At 36.2% G+C, this 23262-nt stretch overlaps 1 protein-coding gene across 6 annotated transcripts in view; it reads right to left on the bottom strand.

Annotated features, from left to right (window-relative positions):
• Positions 1-23262, bottom strand: part of SLC13A1 (solute carrier family 13 member 1) — a 122471-nt gene that overhangs the window by 20177 nt on the left and 79032 nt on the right. For 2 of the 6 annotated variants that reach the window (XR_006820512.1, XR_006820513.1), the window contains exons 10-16: positions 23049-23150; positions 19852-19958; positions 17221-17330; positions 14083-14244; positions 12542-12679; positions 10280-10449; positions 10023-10195 (exon numbers count right to left, since the gene is read on the bottom strand). Coding sequence is in view for 3 of the 6 variants with exons in the window: in XM_046020769.1 (XP_045876725.1) it covers positions 10312-10449; positions 12542-12679; positions 14083-14244; positions 17221-17330; positions 19852-19958; positions 23049-23150 (757 nt within the window). In the remaining 3 variants the exon portion in view is untranslated. Of the gene's footprint in view, positions 1-7001; positions 10196-10279; positions 10450-12541; positions 12680-14082; positions 14245-17220; positions 17331-19851; positions 19959-23048; positions 23151-23262 lie in introns of those variants that run through there. The other 4 variants (XM_046020768.1, XM_046020770.1, XR_006820514.1 and 1 more) reach the window with 2 other exon arrangements.

Here is a 23262-nt window from a genome sequence, read left to right as displayed (position 1 = left end):
ATTTTATTTATTTAGCAGATTGAGAGACAGCACATGCAGGATGAGAGGCAGGCAGAGAGAGAGGGAGAAGCAGGCTCCCTGCTGAGCAGAGATCCTGACATGAGGCTCGATCCCAGGTCCCTGGGATCACGACCTGAGCCAAAGGCAGACACTTAACCAACTGAGCCACCCACGTGCCCCTATACGACTGCTTAGACAAAAAAATAGTAGCAATGCATTTTTGAGTTTATGATACATATAGAAATAAAATGTATGAAACAGTGCACAAAGTGGTAAGGGGGGTATAGGTATAAATTCTTCTAAGAATATTATACATGAAGTGATAACATATTACTTAAAGTAAATTTTGATAAGTTAAAGGTAAGTATAAAATTTAAGTAACTATAAAAATCATAGTAAATAAGTCAAGAAATGAAATAAAATTAAATAATAAAAAGCAGTCAATTAATACAAAGGGGGGCAGTATAAGAGGAAAATAAAGCACAGAACAAATAATATAGAAAAAATAGCAAAATGGTAGATTTAAATTATACTAGTAATCACATTAAATATAAATGGTCAGAGCACCTAAATTAAAAGACAGAATCTGTCATATTTGGTTAAAACATAAGAAAACAAGATTTAATTATATTTCCTACAAGAAACTCACTTTAAATATAAACATACAAGTAGATTAAAGAAGATGTGTTTCATATATACAATGGAATATTACTCAGTCATCAGAAAGGATGAATACCCACCATTTGGATCAATATGGATGGAACTGGAGGGAATTATGCTAAATCAAGCAGAGAAAGACAATTATTGTATGGTTTCACTCAGAAGTGGAACATAAGGAATAGTGTGGAGGACCACAGGGGAAGGGAGGGAAAACTGAATGGGAAGAAGCCAGAGAGGGAGATAAACCACAAGAGACTCTGGAATCTAGTGACCAAACTGAGGGTTACAGAAGGGAGGGGTTTGGGAGATGGGTTAACCAGATTATGGGTATTAAGGAGGACACATGTGATGATGAGCACTGGGTGTTGTATGTAACTAATGAATTGTTGAACGCTACATCGACCACTAATGATGTACTGTACGTTGGCTAATTGAACATTAAAAAAAAAAAAAAGTCTGGAGGGTGCCTGGGTGGCTCAGTGGATTAAGCCGCTGCCTTCGGCTCGGGTCATGATCTCGGGGTCCTGGGATCTAGTCCCACATCAGGCTCTCTGCTCGGCAGGGAGCCTGCTTCCTCCTCTCTCTCTGCCTGCCTCTCTGCCTGCTTGTGATCTCTCTCTGTCAAATACATAAATAAAATCTTAAAAAAAAAAAGTCTGGAGAAAGATAATCTATGCTAAAACTAATTTTAAAAGTTGTAACACTTACATTAGTATCAATATATTTCAGAGTAAAGAATATCAACATTGATAAAAAGAGCATTATATAGTGATAAAGGCATAGAGTGCATGGCAATTTTACATTTTAATTTTTTTTAAGATTTTATTTACTTGATAGAGAGAGATCACAAGTATGCAGAGAGGCAGGCAGAGAGAAATGGGGGGAGAAGCAGGCTCCCTGCTGAGCAGAGAGCCTAATGCAGGACTCAATCCCAGGACCCTGAGATCATGACCTGAGCTGAAGGCAGAGGCTTAACCCACTGAGCCACCCAGGCGCCCAGCAATTTTAAACATTGGCACACCACCACCACCAACAACAACAAAAAATAGAGTTTTGAAAAACATAAAGCAAAACCTGATAAAAATGCATGAAGAATTGACAAATCCACAATTATTGGCAAATATTTCAACATTCCTCTCTCAATATATAACTGATGGAACAAGTAGGAAAAAAAATCAATAAGAATATGGAATATGAAAAAAGTAGCAACCAAGTTGACCCAATTGACACTTTAGAAGACTCTGCCCAACAACGGCAGAATATACATCCTTTTTAAGGCAGAATATTTATCAAGATAAACAATTTTCTTTCATAAACAAATCTCAGTAAGTTTAAAAGGATTTAAGTTCTACAACACTTGCAGACACTTGAAGGAAGAAAATGCTTCCTAACACATTCTCTGAAGCAAACATTACCCTAACACAACAACAACAACAACAAAGTAAGAAAACTATAAAATGTCCCTTCTGAACACGGGTGCAAAAATTCTTAACAAAATATTCATGAGTAAAACCTAACAATATATAAAAAATACAAAGTATCATGTTCAGTTTGTTTAATTCAATTTAATTTAGCACATTAACAGACTAAAAAAGAAAATCATAAGATCAACTCCAAAGACGTAGCAAAAGCATGTGGCAAATCCTAATATCCATTCCTGATTTAAAAACAAACAAAAACTCTTAGTAAACTAGCAATAGATGTTTCCTCAATCTGATAAAGAGGCTCTGAAAATTCTACAGTCAACATTCATAACTGATGGGAGAAAAAAAATGCTTTGCTACTAAGAGAAGAAAAAAGGCAAGGACATCCTTATTTAAAAGATTTATTTATTTATTTGAGAGAGAGAGAGGTTGCAGTGGAAAGGGGCAGAGGAACAGGGAGAGAGAAACCCAAGCAGACTCCACACATGTTGTGGAGCCCAACATGAAGCTTGATCCCACAACCCTGAGATCACAACCCGAGCCTAAACCAAGAGTCAGACACTTAACTGACTGTACCGCCCAGGCTCCCCAGAAAAAAAGACAAGGATACCTTAAAGTAAAATGTGAAATAAAAGTATCCAGGTTGGAAAGGATGAAATATCACTGAGTTTATTCACAGAAGATATCATTATATACACAATTTTATGAAATCTGTTTTAAAAACCCAAGTAGAAATAATAAATTAGCTTAGTGAATCAATTTATAAAAATATATGGCATTTCTAAATCCTGGCAACTACTAATCAGAAATGAAGGTAAAAAAACAAGACCACGTACAATAGCTTAAAAAAATGAAATACAGTAATATCAAAAATATGATACACTTAGGGATAAATGTGTTTAAAGATGAATAAGACTGTACATTGAAAACTCTATAACATCACTCAGGGAAATTAAAGAATACCTAAATAAATAGAGAGATACAATGTGTTCATAGATCAGGAGACTCAAAATTTTTAAGATGTCAATTCTTCCTAAGTTGATTTATCTGTCATGACTAGAGTTCACTGGGTTCCTGTTCTAGTCTCAAAAAATTTTTCTTCTGATACACAGTTTATTTTAATGGTCTAAGGTGATGAAAGTCCCTAAACTCCATCAAGAAGTGTTAAGGAAGGAAGGAAACTGGTCTGGAAGGCCAACATCTAACAGATACAGAATTGTTTGAGGAATTAAAGTCTTTCTTCAAACCAAAAGCCAATTTCATGGCAGTCATTTTAAGATAAATCAAACTTTCTTTATTCAAAAACATCTCTTCTTCCCCAAGCTTTTCCACCAAAAATTTCCCCCACTCTCTATCAAGATGACTTGAAGTTTGAAAGTTATTACACAATATATAAGGTACGTCATTTTCATGCTTTATTTGAAAATTTATTTATAGGCCATAATAGAACTTGGAGTAGATGTATATTTGTAATTTCTTTGTGTAGAAGCACTGTAAGAGACCACTATTCTTGAGATTATAACAAACATAGTATCTGACTTTCTGAGAAGTCCAAACACATTTGCCTTAAAAAAAAAAGAAAGACAATGCGTCAAGAAAGAAAGGTATGCTAAATAAAAAAGGACAGAATGAAGCAATTAGAATAAATAAGGAAAAATAATGGCAATGCTGGCTATTACACATGGATGCAAAAGCACATAAATTTTCTTGGAATGAAGGAGGAAGCTACGTGACATTTCTGGTATTTTGGTAATCTTCACTGCATTCTTTTTACAGAATGATATCCACAAAGGCATAGCGTCTGACTCAGTGGCCCAGCCGTAGATGTGCTGCTGCGGGGAGGTCAGAGGCTACGCTCAGCTCAGCAGGTGTGCAGAACTACAGCTGTCAGGATTCATCAACAACCCTCTATACAAGGCTCCAGGGAGCACTGCCAACTCGGGGGTGGGGTTGTGGGGTTTGAACTATTTGAAAATCCCTGAAGTGAAAACTAATGATGAGAGTCATTTAATGGACTGAGAGGCTCATTCAATACCAACATGCCACATTATTTCAAAGAGTTATTGAACTTGGTTTGTAGTATTCAGTGCCTAATTTTCCTGCATTTTCTTTGTGTGCTGAATTGTATAAATGGAGATTGATTTGAAAAGCTACATACATACTTTTTTCACTGTTTTACCTCCAGTGTTCTCTCTCAACCAAGGGCCAATTGGGCAAAAATTAAAAGATTCTCTGGAAATCTCCACTTAGGTATTATAAGCTAGGAGTAACTTTTCTATCTTAAATCTAAGTTTCAATGAGAGCCTGGCCAAGAGTCTTCTGAAGAAGGAGTTTGACCAAGGCTGTGATTGTATGAGTGCAATTACTTCTGGGTGACATCATAAGGAATACAAATGATACATTAAGAATGCAACCTAATACTGAGCTTGCACTATGGCCAGTTACTGCTCTAAGTGTTCTCTGTGTATTAACTCCTTTAATCTTTATAACTCTATGAAAATATCTTGCTGCCTCCAGAGGCCCATTTTCAGATGAGGAAAGTGTAGCATACAGAGGTTCACTAACATATCTGAGGATGAGATGGGTGAGTGGCAGAACAGGAATTCAATCCTGCCAGTCACTCTCCAGATCCTATGATCATGAACACCGCTTTAGACAAACAATGGTTTTGGTCTCTATTTGAGCTAGGCTGATGTGCTCTGTTCTGTGGTTATAGGTTACATTCATTATTTGTGCCATGAACTAATTAATATACTGACTCTTCTGGGTATAAGATGTGAGCTTCAGGCTCTCTCTCCTTTGCACTTAACATGGAGTCCTGCAGAAGAGTCGGGTTAACGGCAAGGAGGATCTAAGCACAGCTGGGGCTTAGACACACCTTCCTCCTAAGACTGCTTGGACCCCAGAGAGAAGCAGAGAGCATCCAAAGTCCTGTAAGCTATTGCAGTGGTGGATCCATAGGACTTGTGGTTGTGATGAAGAGATGTTGATTTCAGGGATGATGTGAGTCGTGTGAGATCTTCAAATCAGAAGTGAATGATGAAACCAATGGGAATTGTACACTTCAGAGGACTGTACCTCTCAGTGGAAGCCAGTCTAAACGCAGAGACTAGATGCATCTTAGCTGCCCAGTTAGAGTTTCATATGTACGGTCTATAAAACTTAGATAAAACCCTATGCTGAAGGAAACAAGAGAGAGGCTCTAAAAAACAAAAAATAAGTTGACTAAGTTAAACTCTGAAATCAGTTAAAACACTGAAATGGAGAATTTGACTTGGATTTAATTAGATTAAGTGTTGTACTGCCAAGAAAAATGGGGACCTGAGAGCAAAATTAGAATATTATGCTTTTCATATCTAAAATTTATTTTTTAAAAATATTTTATTTATTTATTTGACAGACAGAGATCACAAGTAGAGAGGCAGGCAGAGAGAGAGAGAGGAAGAAGCAGGCTCCCCGCTGAGCAGAGAGCCTAATGCGGGGCTCGATCCCAGGACCCTGGGATCATGGCCTGAGCCAAAGGCAGAGGCTTTCACCCACTGAGCCACCCAGGAGCTCCTAAAATTTCTATTTGATACTTTTTCAGATCTATCTGGTCACTTTTCATAGTCTCTCATTCCTTATTATATTTGATTTCTATTGTTGTCAAAACATAAAAATTTAGTGCTTAAAACAGCAGTCACTATTATTTTAAAATTCTGTAGATGAACAGACCTGTCCAAAACAAGTCTCACAGGACTAAGATCAAGGCGTCTGCCAGACTGTGTTCCTTATCGGAGGGTCTTAAGGAGAATCTACTTCTAGGCTTCCCCTGTGGTTGGCAGACATCAGGTCCATGTACCTGCAGGACTGAGGCCTCTGTTTTCTTGTTGGGTTTCAGTCAGGGTCATTCTTAGCTTCTAGAGATTTTCTGCATTCCCTGGCTTAAAACTCCTTTCATCTTCAAAACCACCAATAATGAGTCCAGTCCTTCTCATGATTTAAAACTCTCTGATTTCCCATTGCCTCATCTTACCCACTTGACTCTTCTACCTTTCTCTTTTGGTTTTTAAAGGCTCACAAGGTCATAGGATTAGGACCACCTGGATAATCCAGCATAATCTGCATATTTTAAGACTAGCTGACTAATAGTCTTAATTATATCTGCAAAATCCCCTCCTAGCAGTACCTAGATTAGTGTTTGACTGAATAATCAGGAGACAGAAATCTTAGGGAGACATTTTTAGAATTTTGCCTACCACTATTATTATATTTCTAATACCTTCTTTTATATTTTCAAACACACTTCCTCATTTTATATTCTGTATTTGACAGTTAGAATATCTGTTGTCTGTACTTTGGATTGTCTCTTTTGTTTATATGGCTCTTGAACAGTATATTTTATATCTTGGTAGACTTCACAAATTTTGATTACAATTTCTCACGGAGATTTAACTTTAGTAATTTGAGCCCAGGTTGAAGAAGGTGTTCCTTCTTTTGCCAGGTACTTAGGCACATTACCAACCTAGGATTGTTTTAAAGTTTGAGATTAAGGTTTTTCTCCCCCCACATACACCGGTATTCAGACTTTAGGCCCATAACCCGAGTAGTTATGAATTCTCAAGGGAGATTTTACCCTTCTACCCAGGGCATAGACCAAAACATTAAGGTCCTCTTGATGTTTCCCTTTGTAGGATGGGACTTTTTTCTCCTGGTTCACATTTTCTCAGAGAATAGTTCTTTGAGATCCTCACACTATGTAGTTTTCCACTCAACCCACAGCTTGCTTGGGTCCTGGTTTTGTCTTCCATCCCTTGTTCCCTGTGTGCCTATTGAAAGTTGTCACTGCTAATCCTTGTTTAAGTGTCTGGATTCTTGCTGGTGCTCCATCATCTTTTTCTTTTGAGGACTTACAGTATTTTCTTGCTGACACAGGAATGTTATGTCATACAATATTTTTTATTATTTGGCTTTAAGATTTACTCCCCCCCAAACTGCCTCTAATATCTATACAACCATACTATAAGTAAGAAAATCCCCTTTATTTCTTTTTTAAACACTGTATCTTTTTTTTCCTAGGCAAATGAAGATCCCATATTTGAAAAAACCCTTTAATTTCTGCTTTAGTTATATGCTGTTTTACCATTTACCCTTGGGCTATTCTGGTCTTCACTTCTACAATGGGGTCCTGTGGTTTTGATATCTGCATTCCAAAACTTGCCTAGTAAATTTTACTTTGATTAAATTGCTTCATTGCTGAGTAACATGGCTAATGGTGTCCTATAGTAATAATTTTAACTTTTCCTTTTCAGATAATGTCAGAGTACTAAAACTGATCCAGTTTGTTTGGGTTTATTTTTTCATTATTAGTACAATCCTCCCCCTCCTAAAAGTAAAAAAAAAAAAAATTTTAATTTGCTAAAATCCACATTCAAGCAAAGATAGTCATTCATTAACTAAATCAATAAAACTTTGAACAAAAGGATCACAAAGGTCCTTACCAATATATTTAGCCATGGCAGAGATAGAATAATACATCTAATAATAAATCTTTAAAATATAATACCATGTAGTACACATGTGAAGAAACAGTTAAGGCATCGGGATATTGTTTTATTAATTTAAAATAGGATTTTAATAGGGTTAATTAGTAAGGTTATGTCATAGGGTTAGTTAATAGGGTTAATTAGTGCCATTGGCTAAAAGTGTACTTCCCTACCTCCCAGGCTGAAAAGAAGAACAAAGCCTTGGATACCAAGTAAGGTGGAAAGAATGCAGACATTTGAAAAGAAGGAAGTCTGAATTCTAGAGATGCTGACATGTTCAGAGGCAGTTGAGGGGAGTGAAGGATACACATATGCCAGTGGAGTCTTCTGAGCACTTGTATGAACAGACAGTTAATAGGCACTTAGTGAAATTGCTACTATTATCTAGAAAGATCCAATCCAAAGTAAGATACTGGGATTTAAAGTGACAAAGATTTCTAGTTAACCTTTAAGTAAGGATCAGGATAATAACAAAAACACTATCTACCATAGAGTGGGAGGACAGAGATTTGTTTGATCATCTGTTCAGATTCCCTTTTGGAAACTTTCAAAGACGGCATACAACTTTCAAAGTAAAATAGTTTGAGAACTTTGATGTAAATAGGGCAAATGTGAAATGGATGACTTAAGTCATTTTTGATACAGCAACTAAACAGAAAGATGTAGCAAAAGAATGATACGGCTCACTTAAACAAATTTTGACTAAGTATTATTTTCCCTGTACTCAGCTGACAGCTGTTGGAAGTAATTCATTAAAATGATTTAAGTTGAAATGCTTATATTATTTTCTTGAGAGCAGAACTTACTCATTCTAATTTGAAAAGTCATTTCATTTTTCATAATTAAAATGTAATCATCACATAATATAATTCAGCAGTGATAAACTGGATGGAAAGAAGCCAAAAAGTAATACTATTGATCATAAGTAAATGTGCAACATATGATAAGGAAAGAAACAAGTGAACAGAGGGAACTTAGAAGATATACATAAAGAAGCACTATATTTTAAGGTTTAAATGGACAACTTTTTAAAAAATGATAAATTTTGCACTAATTAATAAACAAATAATGGACAATCTATCATATAGTTTTTTAAAGAAATGTCTTCCTTTTTAAAAGACTTTTTACTATATTTTATTTTTAAGAACAACTTTATAAATACTATCCTTTGCAAAAAAAACCCAAACCAGGCCTGATTATTTCTGCAAAGTTTAAAAATACCAAAGGTATTTTCTTGTTCTGTCTTCCTTTTTATTTTTAGTGTGAGAATTGTTATGTTTTAACTTCTCCCTCTTTTCCTGACTGCGCACGCAATATTTTGTTTTTGATTGTCGTTTTTCTCCCTATAAGTCTGATTTTGGAACGTCAATAGACCTCATTCCTCTTCGCATCCTGAGTATTAGGAGACTATTCTCCTCCCACTTTGTTTGAATGTTCAGATCTCTTTCCTTTTCCTTTTTGTTTGCCCATGAATAATTTACTTTTTCTTTTGTAAATTTTTATTCTTATTTTCTATCTGCTATTTCACCTCAAGGTTGGTAATAATGGAGTTACGTGACTTTTCTTGTCTCTATACATAGTGATAATTCATTTAAATTTCTGAATCTCTTTTTACATATGACACTATGTATTTCTATTTTTTAATTTTTTAAAATTTATTTATTTTTTATTTTTTGAGGGAGGGGACAGCAGTAAAGGGAGAGGGAGGGAGAGAATCTTAAGGAAGCTCCAGGCCCAGCATGGAGCCTGCCATGGGGCTCGATCTCACATCTCTGAGAACATGACGTGAGTTGAAATTGAGTCAGATGCTTAACTGAATGAGTCACTCGGATGCCCCTGACTTTATATATTTCTGAAGTAAGATAAATACTTAAGCAACACTGTTATACGTATACATAAATGTGTTAATAGTTGTATAGTGTTTAGCTTTTTTTTATAACCATACTGTGTTAACAGTGCAAATCATAGCAAGCATTATTCACAGCTCTACAAAATGCATTTCTTAGTGCATTGAGATATTAAAGATGTGAATTATATTTATCTAACATAGGGCCAAGTAGAAATTAATCCTTATCCATGAGTTTTCTGTTGTTTAGTGGATTCAACTATAATTTTGAAACTATTAATTCAATTTCAATTTTCATACTATATGCATACATCAAGAATAATCTGGTATTTTTTAAAATAAGAGAATGCGTATTTCAATCAGATTAAACCTTTTTTCTGCACCACCAGCTGGCCACAGTTTTTGGTTTTTCAACAAATTCCCATCAACAACACTACAGAAATGATTTATCCAAGTACCTAATTAATCGGTATATTTTATTTCCTATTTCTATAGGAAGTTTCTAAAATAATAAATTGATGTTTGAAATGCTACACCAAACCCAAACTGTAAAATGAAGCAAATCACCTAATCTCTCTGAAGGTCATGTGATAGATTACTCTTATGTTGAAGCAGGATGCATATGGTCCATGAGCAAAATCTCAGCTGTGGGCTTCTTGGTAAAGGCATGTAGATGCTCTTTGGTTGCACCTCAAAGAGACTGTGAACTCTGGGTTATGACATCAGGTTTTGGGTGTTTCCTGGAACCACAGCAGTATAAGGACTAATTTAGATGTGTCATCAATTTTCCAATGCCAAGTCTGCAGTGAATTCTCAAAACTCACCGTAGGACAGTCAGTCATAGGTTTCATGCTTGTCATGGCATAGTCTCATTACTGATTGGAGGAGCCCAAGAAGGGTAAGTAGAGAGGTCAAACATAGCCCCAATCCAGGTGGACATGCCCAGCATCACCACAGCAACACCCACAATATTAACGCCGAGTCCAGCTTTAACCTTGAACAGGAAAGAGCATAAATGTCAGTTTTCTGAATAGAAAACCTATAGGAGAATCGGAATACTATAGCAGAAAGTATATGTCAGATTTATATGCATCATAAATGATTAGTATAAATTGTCATTTCATGAAACAATGAGTTCTTCCATTCATGTCAAAAGAGACTCTGTCCCCGACTAAATGACATTTAGTTGGAGATTCTAGGAGGTTCCTCTTAGGAATATAATGGAGTCATTATGGTACAAAAAAAAAAAGAAAAAAAAATCCCTTTAAAAATTTGTCATTTCGGGGGGCGCCTGGGTGGCTCAGTGGATTAAGCCACTGCCTTCGGCTCAGGTCATGATCCCAGGGTCCTGGGATCGAGCCCCACATCGGGCTCTCTGCTCAGCAAGGAGCCTGCTTCCCTTCCTCTCTCTGCCTGCCTCTCCACCTACTTGTGATCTCTGTCTGTCAAATAAATAAATAAAATCTTAAAAAAAAAAAAAATTTGTCATTTCGGGACGCCTGGGTGGCTCAGTGGGTTAAAGCCTCTGCCTTCGGCTCAGGTCATGATCCCAGGGTCCTGGGATCGAGCCCTGCATCGGGCTCTCTGCTCAGCAGGGAGCCTGCTTCCTCCTCCTCTCTCTCTCTGCCTGACTCTCTGCCTACTTGTGATCTCTGTCTGTCAAATAAATAAATAAAATCTTTAAAAAAAAATTTGTCATTTCATGTTAAATCAGAATATGAGTTTTGAGGTCTTGTATTTCAGTGGATAAGGTTCAGGTCACTATATGATAACTGGATCCTTCATATTCACTCAATACTATTATTAGTTTAGCCTTCAGCATTCTCTTACTGAGATTTAATAAAATGCCACTTCTATTCATCTTCCTTTGAGTTCTCATTTTTCTGGTTCTTATATCATCATCCTGGCATCCACTAAAAATTTCAAATTTGCTTTCTATCCATTAATACAGCAAACTACTGCTCATGACCTGTTTTGGTAAGTTAAGTTTTATGCTACCATACCCATGGTGATTCCATATTGTTGTTGGCTGTATTCATGATACAATGGCAGAACTGAGTCATTGTGACAGAGAGCATATGGCCCAGAGTGTCAAATATTTATTATCTCTTTACAGAGAAAGCTGGAATTTCTCTGCATTCTCTGTATTAAAACATGGAGTCCCAAGGCAAAAGGGGATACCTCACAATGATTATTACAGAGGCCCCCTTTACTATCCATGTAAGCCGCTCATTTATTCCAGAATCCTGGCTCTATTTTTTTAAATTCACACACACTGGACACTGGTTATATTATCTTATACACAATTTCTTTTTCAAAAGGATATCATGTGACTTCTGCATAGAGACCTTTCCAGAGTTTTTACATTGCAGGGGGGTAGGGACAGCACTGTGTGTGGAAGGAGAGAACTGGGACTTACTTGGAACTGCATCTGCATGGAAGCTCACAGAATTTACTTTCATTATATTCTTGTTTGGTTTGGAAGTTGGTAATCAAGATTGGTGGGAGGCTAGAATATTCTCAAGCTAGTCCTTGACTACCACTACTTTTGTATTGGCAGAAATGCCTAAGTTTTATCACTTAAATGTTCCATTATTACTTGCTTGTTCTTTTATGTCAGGTGCCACTATTAGAATCAAAACAAGAAAGATGACCTTTCATTGGCAGGTACTGAGTCCAGTGTATTGTTTGAAGCAAGTATTGGTTGCAAAATATTTGTGACAGAAAACCAAAGTGCATGATTACCGGATTTCATTAACCCTATTTCTTCCTTTTGCCTATGTCAAGCTGGATCCTGATCTCGACATGTAAGTTTCAAGCCATTGTGCTAAACATATTCTATGCTCTTTTGATTTTACTGATGCATTCAGTATCTCTATATTTGTGACTGCAAATTCAAATGGCAAGTTTGCTTCTGGTTATCATTCTTAAAAACAATTCTGTACCAATCATGTACTCACCTTTAGTAGCAGAACTCAAGCCAGGCTTTTCCTGGCAGCTGATTAGTGTGTAAAAGGATAGATAACCCAAGACATGACACATAAAAATGTCTATTGGAACTGATTGCTATCTTTCAGCTCACTCACCATATCAATGACTTTTAGATGGCCATAGGAAAAAACAATAGCATTGGGCGGATTTGCTACTGGAAGGAGGAATGCAAATGAAGTACACAGAGTAGAAGGTAACAAAATATAAAGAGGGTTCACTTGAATGGCTTCAGCCTGTTGGAAAAGATAAAAAGGAGTCTAAGTAAAATTTTGAGGTAGGCACCAAGTATCAAAATGAACAAAATCATTATGATAAGCTTTCCCAGAAGCAGGTTAAAATCTAAACATAATATTATATACACAAATGCAGTTATGACTTGAGGAGTATTTTTCAGAAATGTCTCTTCCTCTTATTTTTTTATATGGTTATTGGTGTCCATTTAAGTAGTACAGCTCAGTTCATTTAGAAAATAAAGTATCATTTATTCCAGGAACTAAATAAAAACAGAAACAATTTATTATTTATCTAGTGCTAGTGCTCTGTGTGTGTGTGCATTTATGTAAAATAACTGAATCTTCCCAATGACCCATAAGATGGCTACTATAGCCCCAAATAACAGACGAAGAAACCGAGGCCCAGAAAAGTAACTTGTCCAAACACAAAGCTGGCAAGCAGGAGAACTTATGAAGGGTCGTGGATCCTTCTGGCTCCAAAGCTTCTCATTATTCCATTAACTTTTCTGCCTCTGTGCCATATGTAATCTAAAATTGGCTTAGGGATCATCACAGAAGAAGAATTACTACTATTCTTAATTTATCACATTATTTTCTAACTGTGCTATGTTGAGAAGTGAAAAACAGAAAGACCAAAATGATATTTTACCCATATAAACTGTCTACATTTCTTCTCTAACATGAAGCAGCAGCTCAAGAATGCCAACATACGCCCCTTTAGCTGTAGAGGAACAATTCCAGAAGGGCAATCCTTCTTAATTTAAAGTGCTATCCTCTCACCACACTCAGGTGTCCCAGTAAGAAAAACATTTTACCTCAGCTATTTCTTGTAATTGCTAGAAGGTGGGGAGAAAAAAGGAAGATTGTCTTTTCCTCTCTCTCCTTGCAAATCCACTTTTCACTTATCTTTTAAAATTATTCCCCGGGCTGTAGAAAACTGTATCTAAGATATTTAAGTTTAAAGCCTGAAATGTAAGCCTAGCTCTTCATTCACTTGCAAATCATTTATATGAACCACTTCTCAGAAATTGAGGAATAATCTGGAGGGGGAAGTGTCAGTGTTAGAGATCTAAATACTGAAGTTGCCAGGAAACATGGACTCCCAAAGTCTTACAGTTGGAAAGGATCCAGGCTGACCCTCCCACTGTGTGCGAATGAAAAAATCTGGGCAGAGAGAAAGGAAGTGGTTCTCTTAAGATCGTGCTGTTTGAATGTGGAAGAAAAGAATTTTCCTGAGTTAGGTCTCCTAAAAATGTATTAATGCAAATAAAGACCACTCTATATGTTACTTATAGGAAGATCATTCATGCCAAAAATTGATTCTATACCACAATATGAAAACCAGCAAAGGAGAGAACACTACTCTTTGGATGACTATAAAAGCAGATGAATGAGATACTCACCAATGGAGATAATATAGGAAGAAGAAGGGTAATCGTAGCTGGATTGCTGGCTACCTCTGTTAAAGATGTGACGAGCAAAGAAGATATCAGAATGATTAGCCATACTGGTAAGGAGCCTAGAGGAGATAATTTATTTCCGATCCACTTAGATAGTCCTGACTCCTAAAAAAAAAAATTGCAATATTATTCATTAACAATTCATTTTAAGCAGACACAATTTAAATGTATAAGTTGTATCACTTGCTCTAAGAAAGAACTCAGTTTCTAAAGTTGAAGTTTAATCTTCCATACTTTTTCATGGTTTGGAAGATCTAGGTAGCTTTGACAGGGAGGAGTTCTCAATTATTCTTATTTTAACATTACTGACATGCTTTAGGAAATTTGAATCGTCTTCCCACATTTTTTCAATTAAATTTTATCTAATTAATATATGTGGATATTTTGGCAAGTCATTTGGTACTATAGGGCTTTAGGAAAATGGCGGTCCTCTGGTCTACCTCTCACATCCCCTAAGTTGTGTTCCCCAGAGACAACTTTCAACTCCTATTAGCTATTTATGGCTACTTTTTAAATTACGCTTTTTTCTCATTCTCAAATTTAGACATTATTTACTGACTAACATGTTACATAAGGATTTAGCTTTCTTACGCCATCTACCATACATATATTTCCTGTCCCTTTATTCCTTTACTTATATATCAACATTTTAAATTAAATCAATGTTTAAAGTTTGCCATTATGAGTATATGAATATTACTCATACCTGAGTCACTTAGTGTACTGTGATTATGCTAAAACTATGTTAAAGAGCATTTAAGAGACAGGGAATTACAAAAAGGTGAATGCTTTAGTAGCTAGCAGCTATCTTCTCCCAAACAGAAGAGTTATCTAGTTCTGGCCATTTGCCAAACTAATTACAGTTTGAAACAAAATTTTAGAAGAGTAAATGTCTCCAAATCTTTGGAACATATTTTTGAAGCTCCTGGCTTCAAGGGTAGGGTTATTCTAGATATCCCATAGAAATTCAAATCTATGTATTAGGAACTTCAAGACTCCCCTCCAGGGTTTCCCTAATTCTGCCAGTGAGAGAGCCTAGTGTATCAGAAGAAGTCTGTGACTTCTCATTTTCTTCGATTTTGCAAGTCTAGGGTCTGGCCAATGCTTTTAAAATCCCTTTGAGTATCTAGAGTCCAATTCAGACAGAAATTCTGGGAAGCAGAGATGGACAAATTTCATATCAATGTCAGAATTGCTGATTCTTACTCCCTCACAATTCAAATTATCAGTCAAAAGAATGGAAGTTATTGATTCTCAGAAACCAGATCTCATTCTTGCTGAAATAGTAGAAGAGTGTATTTGCCTTATATTTCTATCATTTACATTTGAGTGGTCTATGAAGCAAGCCGAATCTGATGTAAAACAACATTGTAAGTGGCACTCAGGATGGAGAAAATTTCAAAGATTTTCACCCCTTACTAAATCATACAGCTGAGAGCTCAGTGTCCAAATACCATACAGAAAAAATGACAATGAAGTCAGAAGCAAAAAAGTCTCCCTATAGACTATTAAGATGATAGCGGATAGTTATTTGTCTTGAGAAAACTAAAAAATTAACTTTCCAGAAACTAAAAGCCTGGACCACAACACCTCTCTCCCACTATCCTTTATACTTTGATGACTCAATAAGGAAATGGAACAGTTATGAGCTTTAAGTGTTTCACAGAAGGCTGTGAAATACAGAAATGAGAGGTTTTTAATGAGTCAAAGAGCAAAACATTTTCATGGACTTTCTGAGAAGATACTTTTCTTCTAAAGAGTCCTACAATGACTTTCAAGTGACAGAGGCCTCCCTAGACTTGACTTTTTTATAAACCAGATAGAGGATAGGCCAAAGAAATAGCAACTTTATTCCTCACGGTGGTTTTATTTCTCCCTAAAATTGGACATAATATAATATTAGCCATAGTTATGTAAAATTATCTCTGGACTTCATTCAATAAACATGTACAAAGTACCTTTAATGTACTTAATCTGCAACAGAGGTTTTGTTGTTGTTGTTGTTGTTGTTTTTCTTGGTATTTGACAGAGAGAGAGACAGCAAGAGTGGGAACAAGCACAGGGAGTAGGAGAGGGAGAAGCAGGCTTCCTGCTGGGCAGGGAGCCTGATGCGGAGCTTGAACCCAGGACCCCGGGATCATGACCTGAGCCGAAGGCAGACAGTTAATGACTGAGCCACCCAGGCTCCCCCTTAATATGTAATAAATAAGTGAGTAATAAAGTACTGTTTTTACTTACTCTCTTTCTTTGACAGCCTTGGGGCTATCCTATATTGAAGCAGACCTATTGAGTAGGTCTGTGACCTACTCAAATTCATCATGAAAGGGGCACCTGGGTGGCTCAGTGGGTTAAAGCCTCTGCCTTCGGCTCAGGTTATGGTCCCAGGGTCCTGGGATCGAGCCCCGCATTGGGCTCTCTGCTCAGCAGGGAGCCTGCTTCTACCTCTCTCTCTCTCTGCCTGCCTCTCTGCCTACTTGTGATCTCTGCCTGTCAAATGAATAAATAAAATCTTTAAAAAAAATTCATCATGAAATAAGGATAAAGTTATGAACAACATGTTTTGCTAGTAATCATTGTATGTATGATTTTTATATCTTTTTTCTTACTTAGCTAATTTTCTAATACTATTTTACGGAATAAGAATTCTAATCTTTGGGGCATCTGGGTGTCTCAGTCAGTTAACAGTCTGACTCTTGATTTTGGCTCAGGTCATGATCTTAGGGTCGGGCTCTGCACTCAGCATATTGCTGCTTGCGAATCCCTCTCCCCCTCTCTGCTCCTCCTGGCCTACCCCATGCTTACTTTCTCTCTGTCTCTTAAAAAACAGTGTGAGAGAATTCTAATCATCTTTGCTTTATTCCTTTTTCCATATTGGGGCAGCATTAAAAAAATGATGTTTTATGCCTACAGCCTGTAAAAATTATTAAACTCACTTCATCTGTGTAGTATAATTAATGCATGGCTATTGAAATCTGCATCATTAAACTGATAGGCTAAAGTGGAATATGCCAAAGCTTGAATATCTCTTGTTCTTTTGAAAAGTCTAGTTAATTGTTAACTGTCTTAGGCACAGAGTATTACCTCACAGCCATCTGCCAAGGCAAACCCTCCACCAACAAGAATGGCTATATCCCAGGGCATGAATGACTGGAATTCTTTCCAAGTAATCAGTGGTGAATAATCAAAAGCAACTGCAAAAACACAAGTCCTGTAGTTATACATTGCTTAAAATATGACAATATGACATTTTTCTCTATTATTCTAAATCACCATCTCACAAGAATTCTTTAATATTCCTACATCGTTTATAGATAGGGAACTTGATTTAGACTTCGAGTAATTTCTACCAGGCTGAGGTGGAACACTGTATTACAAAAATGTTTTTTAAAAATGTCATAACTTGGAAAAATTCATTGGATCATAAAATAGAGTAAACTTAGATAGATTATAACATTGTCATTTATAATGTCACTCATTCATTCATTCATTCATTCCACTAACATCTTTGCCTCCTACAGGCAACCCAGTGTGTCAGAATATACTATTTTTTGCTATGCATAATGTAATATGCCATTGGTTCTAATATCAGTGTAATATTATAATTTTATTCACTAATATTTACTTGAATATTGCTTTTTTTCCCAAATCATGAGGAGGGTCATAATAGATTCATCAGGATTTCAGTTTAAAATCAAAGTTCTGATTAAGTAATTTAAGTATCATTCATAAAACTCTTAAAATTCTTATAAAGCAATTATCATAAAGATTTCTCTTGATAGTTGGGTCATAATGGCTCATTTGATTCATTGAGAAAAAAGGCCATCCATGAATATATTATTTCCATTTAACATTTGTGTGTAACAAGCAGCCTTCTACATGGTATGATTTTATGGTTACTAATAAGATTTTTTCCTATTTCCTTCCCCCAAACCTAAAAAAAACCTACAATCACCATTGTTGGAAATTTTGCTATTTCTTACCTGAATTAAGGCATATATCCTGTTAAAAGGCAAACATCTCTGAAATGTACCTCTCATGTAAAATTTAACATATAATGTCTTATTTGTCATTTTTAAACCTAGTGTGGATGAGTTTATCAGGGAGAATAGGAGTTGAAGAATGAGAAGAGAGAGAATGGTGGATGGGGGTATGGGGTCCAAGTGCAGGCTGCCCCAAGATGGGCCACTTTGGCATGAACATTATTGTGAGTTAAAAGCAATCAAAACCCAGAAGATTCATTAAAAGCTCTTGGCCCACCCCTCAACTACCTGCTTGTACCAGGGAGAGAGAGGGATTAATAAAGATTCCTCTTTACCTAAGAAACTTAACTGCATAATTAGGCACACTTTGTTTTCCAAATGTCTCCTTTTGCCTTCCCACTAATGGTCTTTCTTCTCTTTGTATCCTCAGACCCTTACCCCTCTTCTTAGCTCATATAAGAGTGATACTGCTTCATTGTCTTTGGAACTTCCATGTCTGTGTGGATTCCCCACACTACTATATTTGACTTTCTACCATTAATCTGTCTTATGTCAACTTGATTCTTAGTCCAGCAAAAAGGATCTTGAAGGGCAAAGAAAATTCTTTCTCCCCAACAAAAGCAAAGTTCTTTCTGAGAGGGGGATTCAGATGTGGGAGCCAGGAAATTTAAGCCAAGCATTGGTTCTTCAACACTTGCCCCTGACAGGCCTGAGGGCTTTGACTGCAATGGTCACTGTCCTCAGAGTCTCATAGAAATTATTTCTCTGTCCTTTTATATCTCCTTATAACATACTTGGAGATATTCTAATTTCAAGTAATGAACAAAAGGCATTTATATCAATGTTATGTTATTTATATATGTCATGTCCTAGATATCTGACTCATTAGTCATTTATCAATTTGGACTCAGGAAATCAGGTGTGCCAACCCAGCTGCATGAATCCCAGTTCCATCCAAGTGAAAAAAGGAGGAAAACAGAGAAATAAAAGAAAACCCAACAATAAAAAACCCCCACAACTCTACTAGATTATTTCTAAACAATTTTAAACTATTTGTCCCACAATAACAGCACAGGAATGTGACTACCCAAAACAAGCTGTATTAGTATAAAGCACAGATATGAATGAATCCTATGTTTTAAAATTTGTGTGTGTTAGAAGGAGGGTATGTTCACATAAACATACTTTTTTGTCCATGTATTACAAAGACAAGGAATGCTCCCCCTGAATACCTTGTCTTTCATTTGTGACACTAGGTTCTGGCTAAGTGTGGGCTTGATTGGCATTCTCTCCAGGATTACTATAAGGCTGTAAATGCTCTTTCCCTTGAAACTCCTCACCTTTTTAGATCCTCAGCATTTATTACCAAGGGCTCATCATGAAGTGTGACTTCCAAGTTCTTGTTCCTATGTTTGCCAATAGTAAGATTAATTCTGATTATGGCAGGGAAAGTGGGCTTATTGTGGACCACATAGTGTCACTTGAAGTGGAATTCTAACCATGGTGCATAAAGAAATCTACTTCTCACTTCTGCCAAGTAAGATGATCCTTCTTGTAGGGGGAGGACATGTGCTCATTGAAAAAGGGTTGCAGTGTGCACACAGGGCATCCTAAGCCAGGGGCTGTGTGAGCATGTCTATTCCTTCTGTTCTAAGGGCTAACTGAAACCAGTTGAATTTTGTAATTTTTGCTCTTCTGTCAAATTGATTCAGAATTATAAATAATACTCAACCAATTTCTCCTGTAGGTGTAGTTTTAGTCAATCTCTTAGCTGGGATAAGAAAGAATAGGATTCCTATAAGTAAGGCAACAGTTGAATCTGTAGCAAAACCAGGATACCTGAAAAAGGACAGATGTGTACATTAAAAAATGGCATCAAAATTTGTATGAACTGAACAGCAATTGACTATGCTATTGGCCTACAAGTAGTAGTTATGGTACAGGTTAGTTATTCTGGATAATCTGTCCTAAAATCTATGGATTTCCAACCAAATTTCCCACCAAGCCAAAAATCTCAGACCATGTTCCCGTTGTTTCCATATATGTCTCCTTATTTTCAAAACCCATGAATACATATACTGACATACTAGCCCTACATGGCAAATTCCTTTTTAGGTAAAGCTTAAGGATTTGGTAAACAATTTTTTCTTTGTATTATTTCTTTTCATTATACTGGCAGAGAATTGAGGCAAAAATAATTACTAGACTAGGCAAAACCCTAAATAATTGTTGTGTAACATCCTACTATTGAATTGTGGCAAGGAAAGGGTGTTTCTGGAGTCCTCTAAAACTCTTCTCTAAATTATGAAAAGAAATTGATTTGTTGTTGTTGTTTTTAAGATATAACACCTGCTACTGTGATTATAGAGCCCAGCCATATCATATAAATGAAATCAACCCATTTAATGCTTTGCACCCTATGAAACTCAATCAAGAATATTAATTATTAGAATGGTTTATGAGATTCTCATAAATGATTGCTATACAAATTAAGAGTGATTCAGGAACAGATGGGGTCTTAGAATCACCAGGCCATTCCAGCAAGTAAGACAGGCTCCCAGAAGCCTCAACAGTTAAGAAGCACCTGGAAACCAGCTATGAATGAAACAGACATACATAATAATTAGAACTCAGTTTTAAGATTCAGCAATATTAACTAGAATCTTTGTAGTCCGAGAAGCATGTGTACACCCTAGAGGTTATTTTGCTCCCTTGTAACTCAGTAAGGTGTACATACTGTAGACACTACTCTCTACTTCTGTGATTTACTTGAGCAGTCTAAATAATCAAGGAAGTGCATTATTTTATTCAATCTGACAACTTTATAAAGGAGTTTGTTTTCCTTAAATAAGGATTTTATTTATTTTTTTCCTGAGCAAAAAGCTATCTTGGTATAATTTATTTAACAAACTTAACCAATATTTATTATTTTATTGTTCCTTATTGCTTTTATTTGAGTTGTAATTTTTTTATGGTATTTTTGCCAAATTAGGTCAGGGATCATGTAATCTGATTTTGTTTTATATGAAAAGACACATTGAATTCAGTCCAGGTTCAAACAGATGGGATGAAAACATTAGGCGGTAGCTATAAATCTTGATATATCATTCTAGTTTTGGAAATTCTAAATGCTTAAAATCTCTATATTACAAATATATTCTACAGAAGATACTTTAAATAAAATCAAGCCATAAATGCTGAAGTAATTTTGTTCCAAAGACTTTTAAAACCATAATTATTTTATTATTAGTTTATTTTCATTTTATTTTTAGTTTATTATGAAGGCTGTCTCACTATTACAAAATATTAAGGTTACACAAATTTCATTTGCTCTGGCAATTTATGAATCAAAGTTGATCAGATTTGTATCCTCAAATCACTTCTTTTAAACCTTTATTTCTTTTCACATTGTTTTCTTTCAGAATTCTAGGTAACACAAGCACCCGCCCATAGCAAACATACTCTGTTCTGCTGCAAGCGAAATATCTCCTGAATTACACTTTCCTTCTGTAAGGAATAGAAATTAGAAACTGATTATATTGAATTTCCAACTGGGCTTTCTTCCTGGTTTTTATTAGCTACTGTCTGATTTCATTGGTTTTTACACACCGGAGTTTAGAGAATGCTCTCCCTACCTAACATAATTGGAGTGGGATTTTAAAAAGGAAAATAATTACTTTATATTGGTTTAGGACCTATTACAAAACTAAAAAGTAACACTCCAACTGTTAAATGATAGTTTGCTATGAATAGTTTGCATTGAATAACTGGATTCTGCGTTTTATTTGGACTTGACAAAGGGAAAAGTCCTAGTTCCAAACAAAAAGTTGATCAACTGAAGCCGATCCTTTGAAACGTGCTACCATATCGCACTGGTGCACTTGTGTGTTCACCAGGAATTTGCACACAGACTTTGCACCTTTAAAAAATGTTGGCAATGCCTACATAGCCATGATGCCCTGATTCAAGAAGAGAGGGAATTCTTTATTCCGTGCAGGCAGAATACTTTGAACCCAAACAATTTTGGTTTCTGTCCCCACAAACATGGATTCTTGCTGTGGGATGTGAGACAGGAAGTCATCATCAGAGATCTGCTCAATCTAGGAACTCGAGTACTTCAGCGAAAAATGGATTAACAATACAAATTTCAAAACCAAAGTATTTATGTTGATATGTAGGATGGTCCTTAATTTAGAAAAATCACACTATCATCATCCCCCTCACTTTATATGACTCAGCATGACTGCTGGTCTAGAAGACACTGTGAGATAAAATAAACTCAGCCCAGCTTCTAACATTAGTTTGTACAATCAGTCTTATTACTTACTCGGGAATTCCTTATTTACAAAGAAGGGGTAGGGATAGATTTCTAGTGAATTAGTATAAAAATGAACATAATTAGAAAAAAAAACACAAGATAGTGAACTGAATAAAAAAATAAGTTGGCAAAAATCAAGGAACGTGAACCCGTATCAGGTTATTAACAAGGATGGAGTGGGATTTATCTCACATAATAAACATTGATATTACACTTAGGTAGGGAGAATGGCAGCACCGCTGTTAAGTGCCATTATTCGCTTCACTTTACAGATGATGAAACTGATTGGCAATTGACTTGCCCAAAGTGGAAGAGCCAACCCAAGCACAGAACACGGCTTTCTGATTGCATTCCTAATTTTGTAAGGATGGAAACAGCATTGTCTAAAGGAGCCTGACTTTTAGTTACAGTGTATATGATTATCTTATCTGCAGTCCTACCCTGGATTTCATTCCTTACCGTTTTCCTTCCTGGAAGATTATAATTAAACAATCTTTTCAATGGAAAGAAAGGAAAAGAATCCCATACAATCTTTCAGAGTTATAGGAACCACCGAGGAGAGAAACAGAATAAACCAGGAAGGGTTGACAAACATAATACGGAATGCTTACTTGGGAAAAAGTGCAGACCAACCAGAAATAAACCCAGGATCTCGGCTAAACCACAGCAGAGCCATTACAATGAAGAGCACCAAGGTCACAATTTCCTGATACCTGTGGGAAAATTCCAATCCTTTCATTCATCTTCTCAGTCAGGAAATTTGTAGAAACTCCCTGAGCTACTGGCAGAGCAATCTTAGCAGAACACTAAACACTAAAAACCAGA

Source organism: Meles meles, chromosome 10 (genome assembly GCF_922984935.1).
Source record: "Meles meles chromosome 10, mMelMel3.1 paternal haplotype, whole genome shotgun sequence".
NCBI lineage: Eukaryota > Metazoa > Chordata > Mammalia > Carnivora > Mustelidae > Meles > Meles meles.
This window is presented reverse-complemented; position numbering and strand designations above follow the sequence as displayed.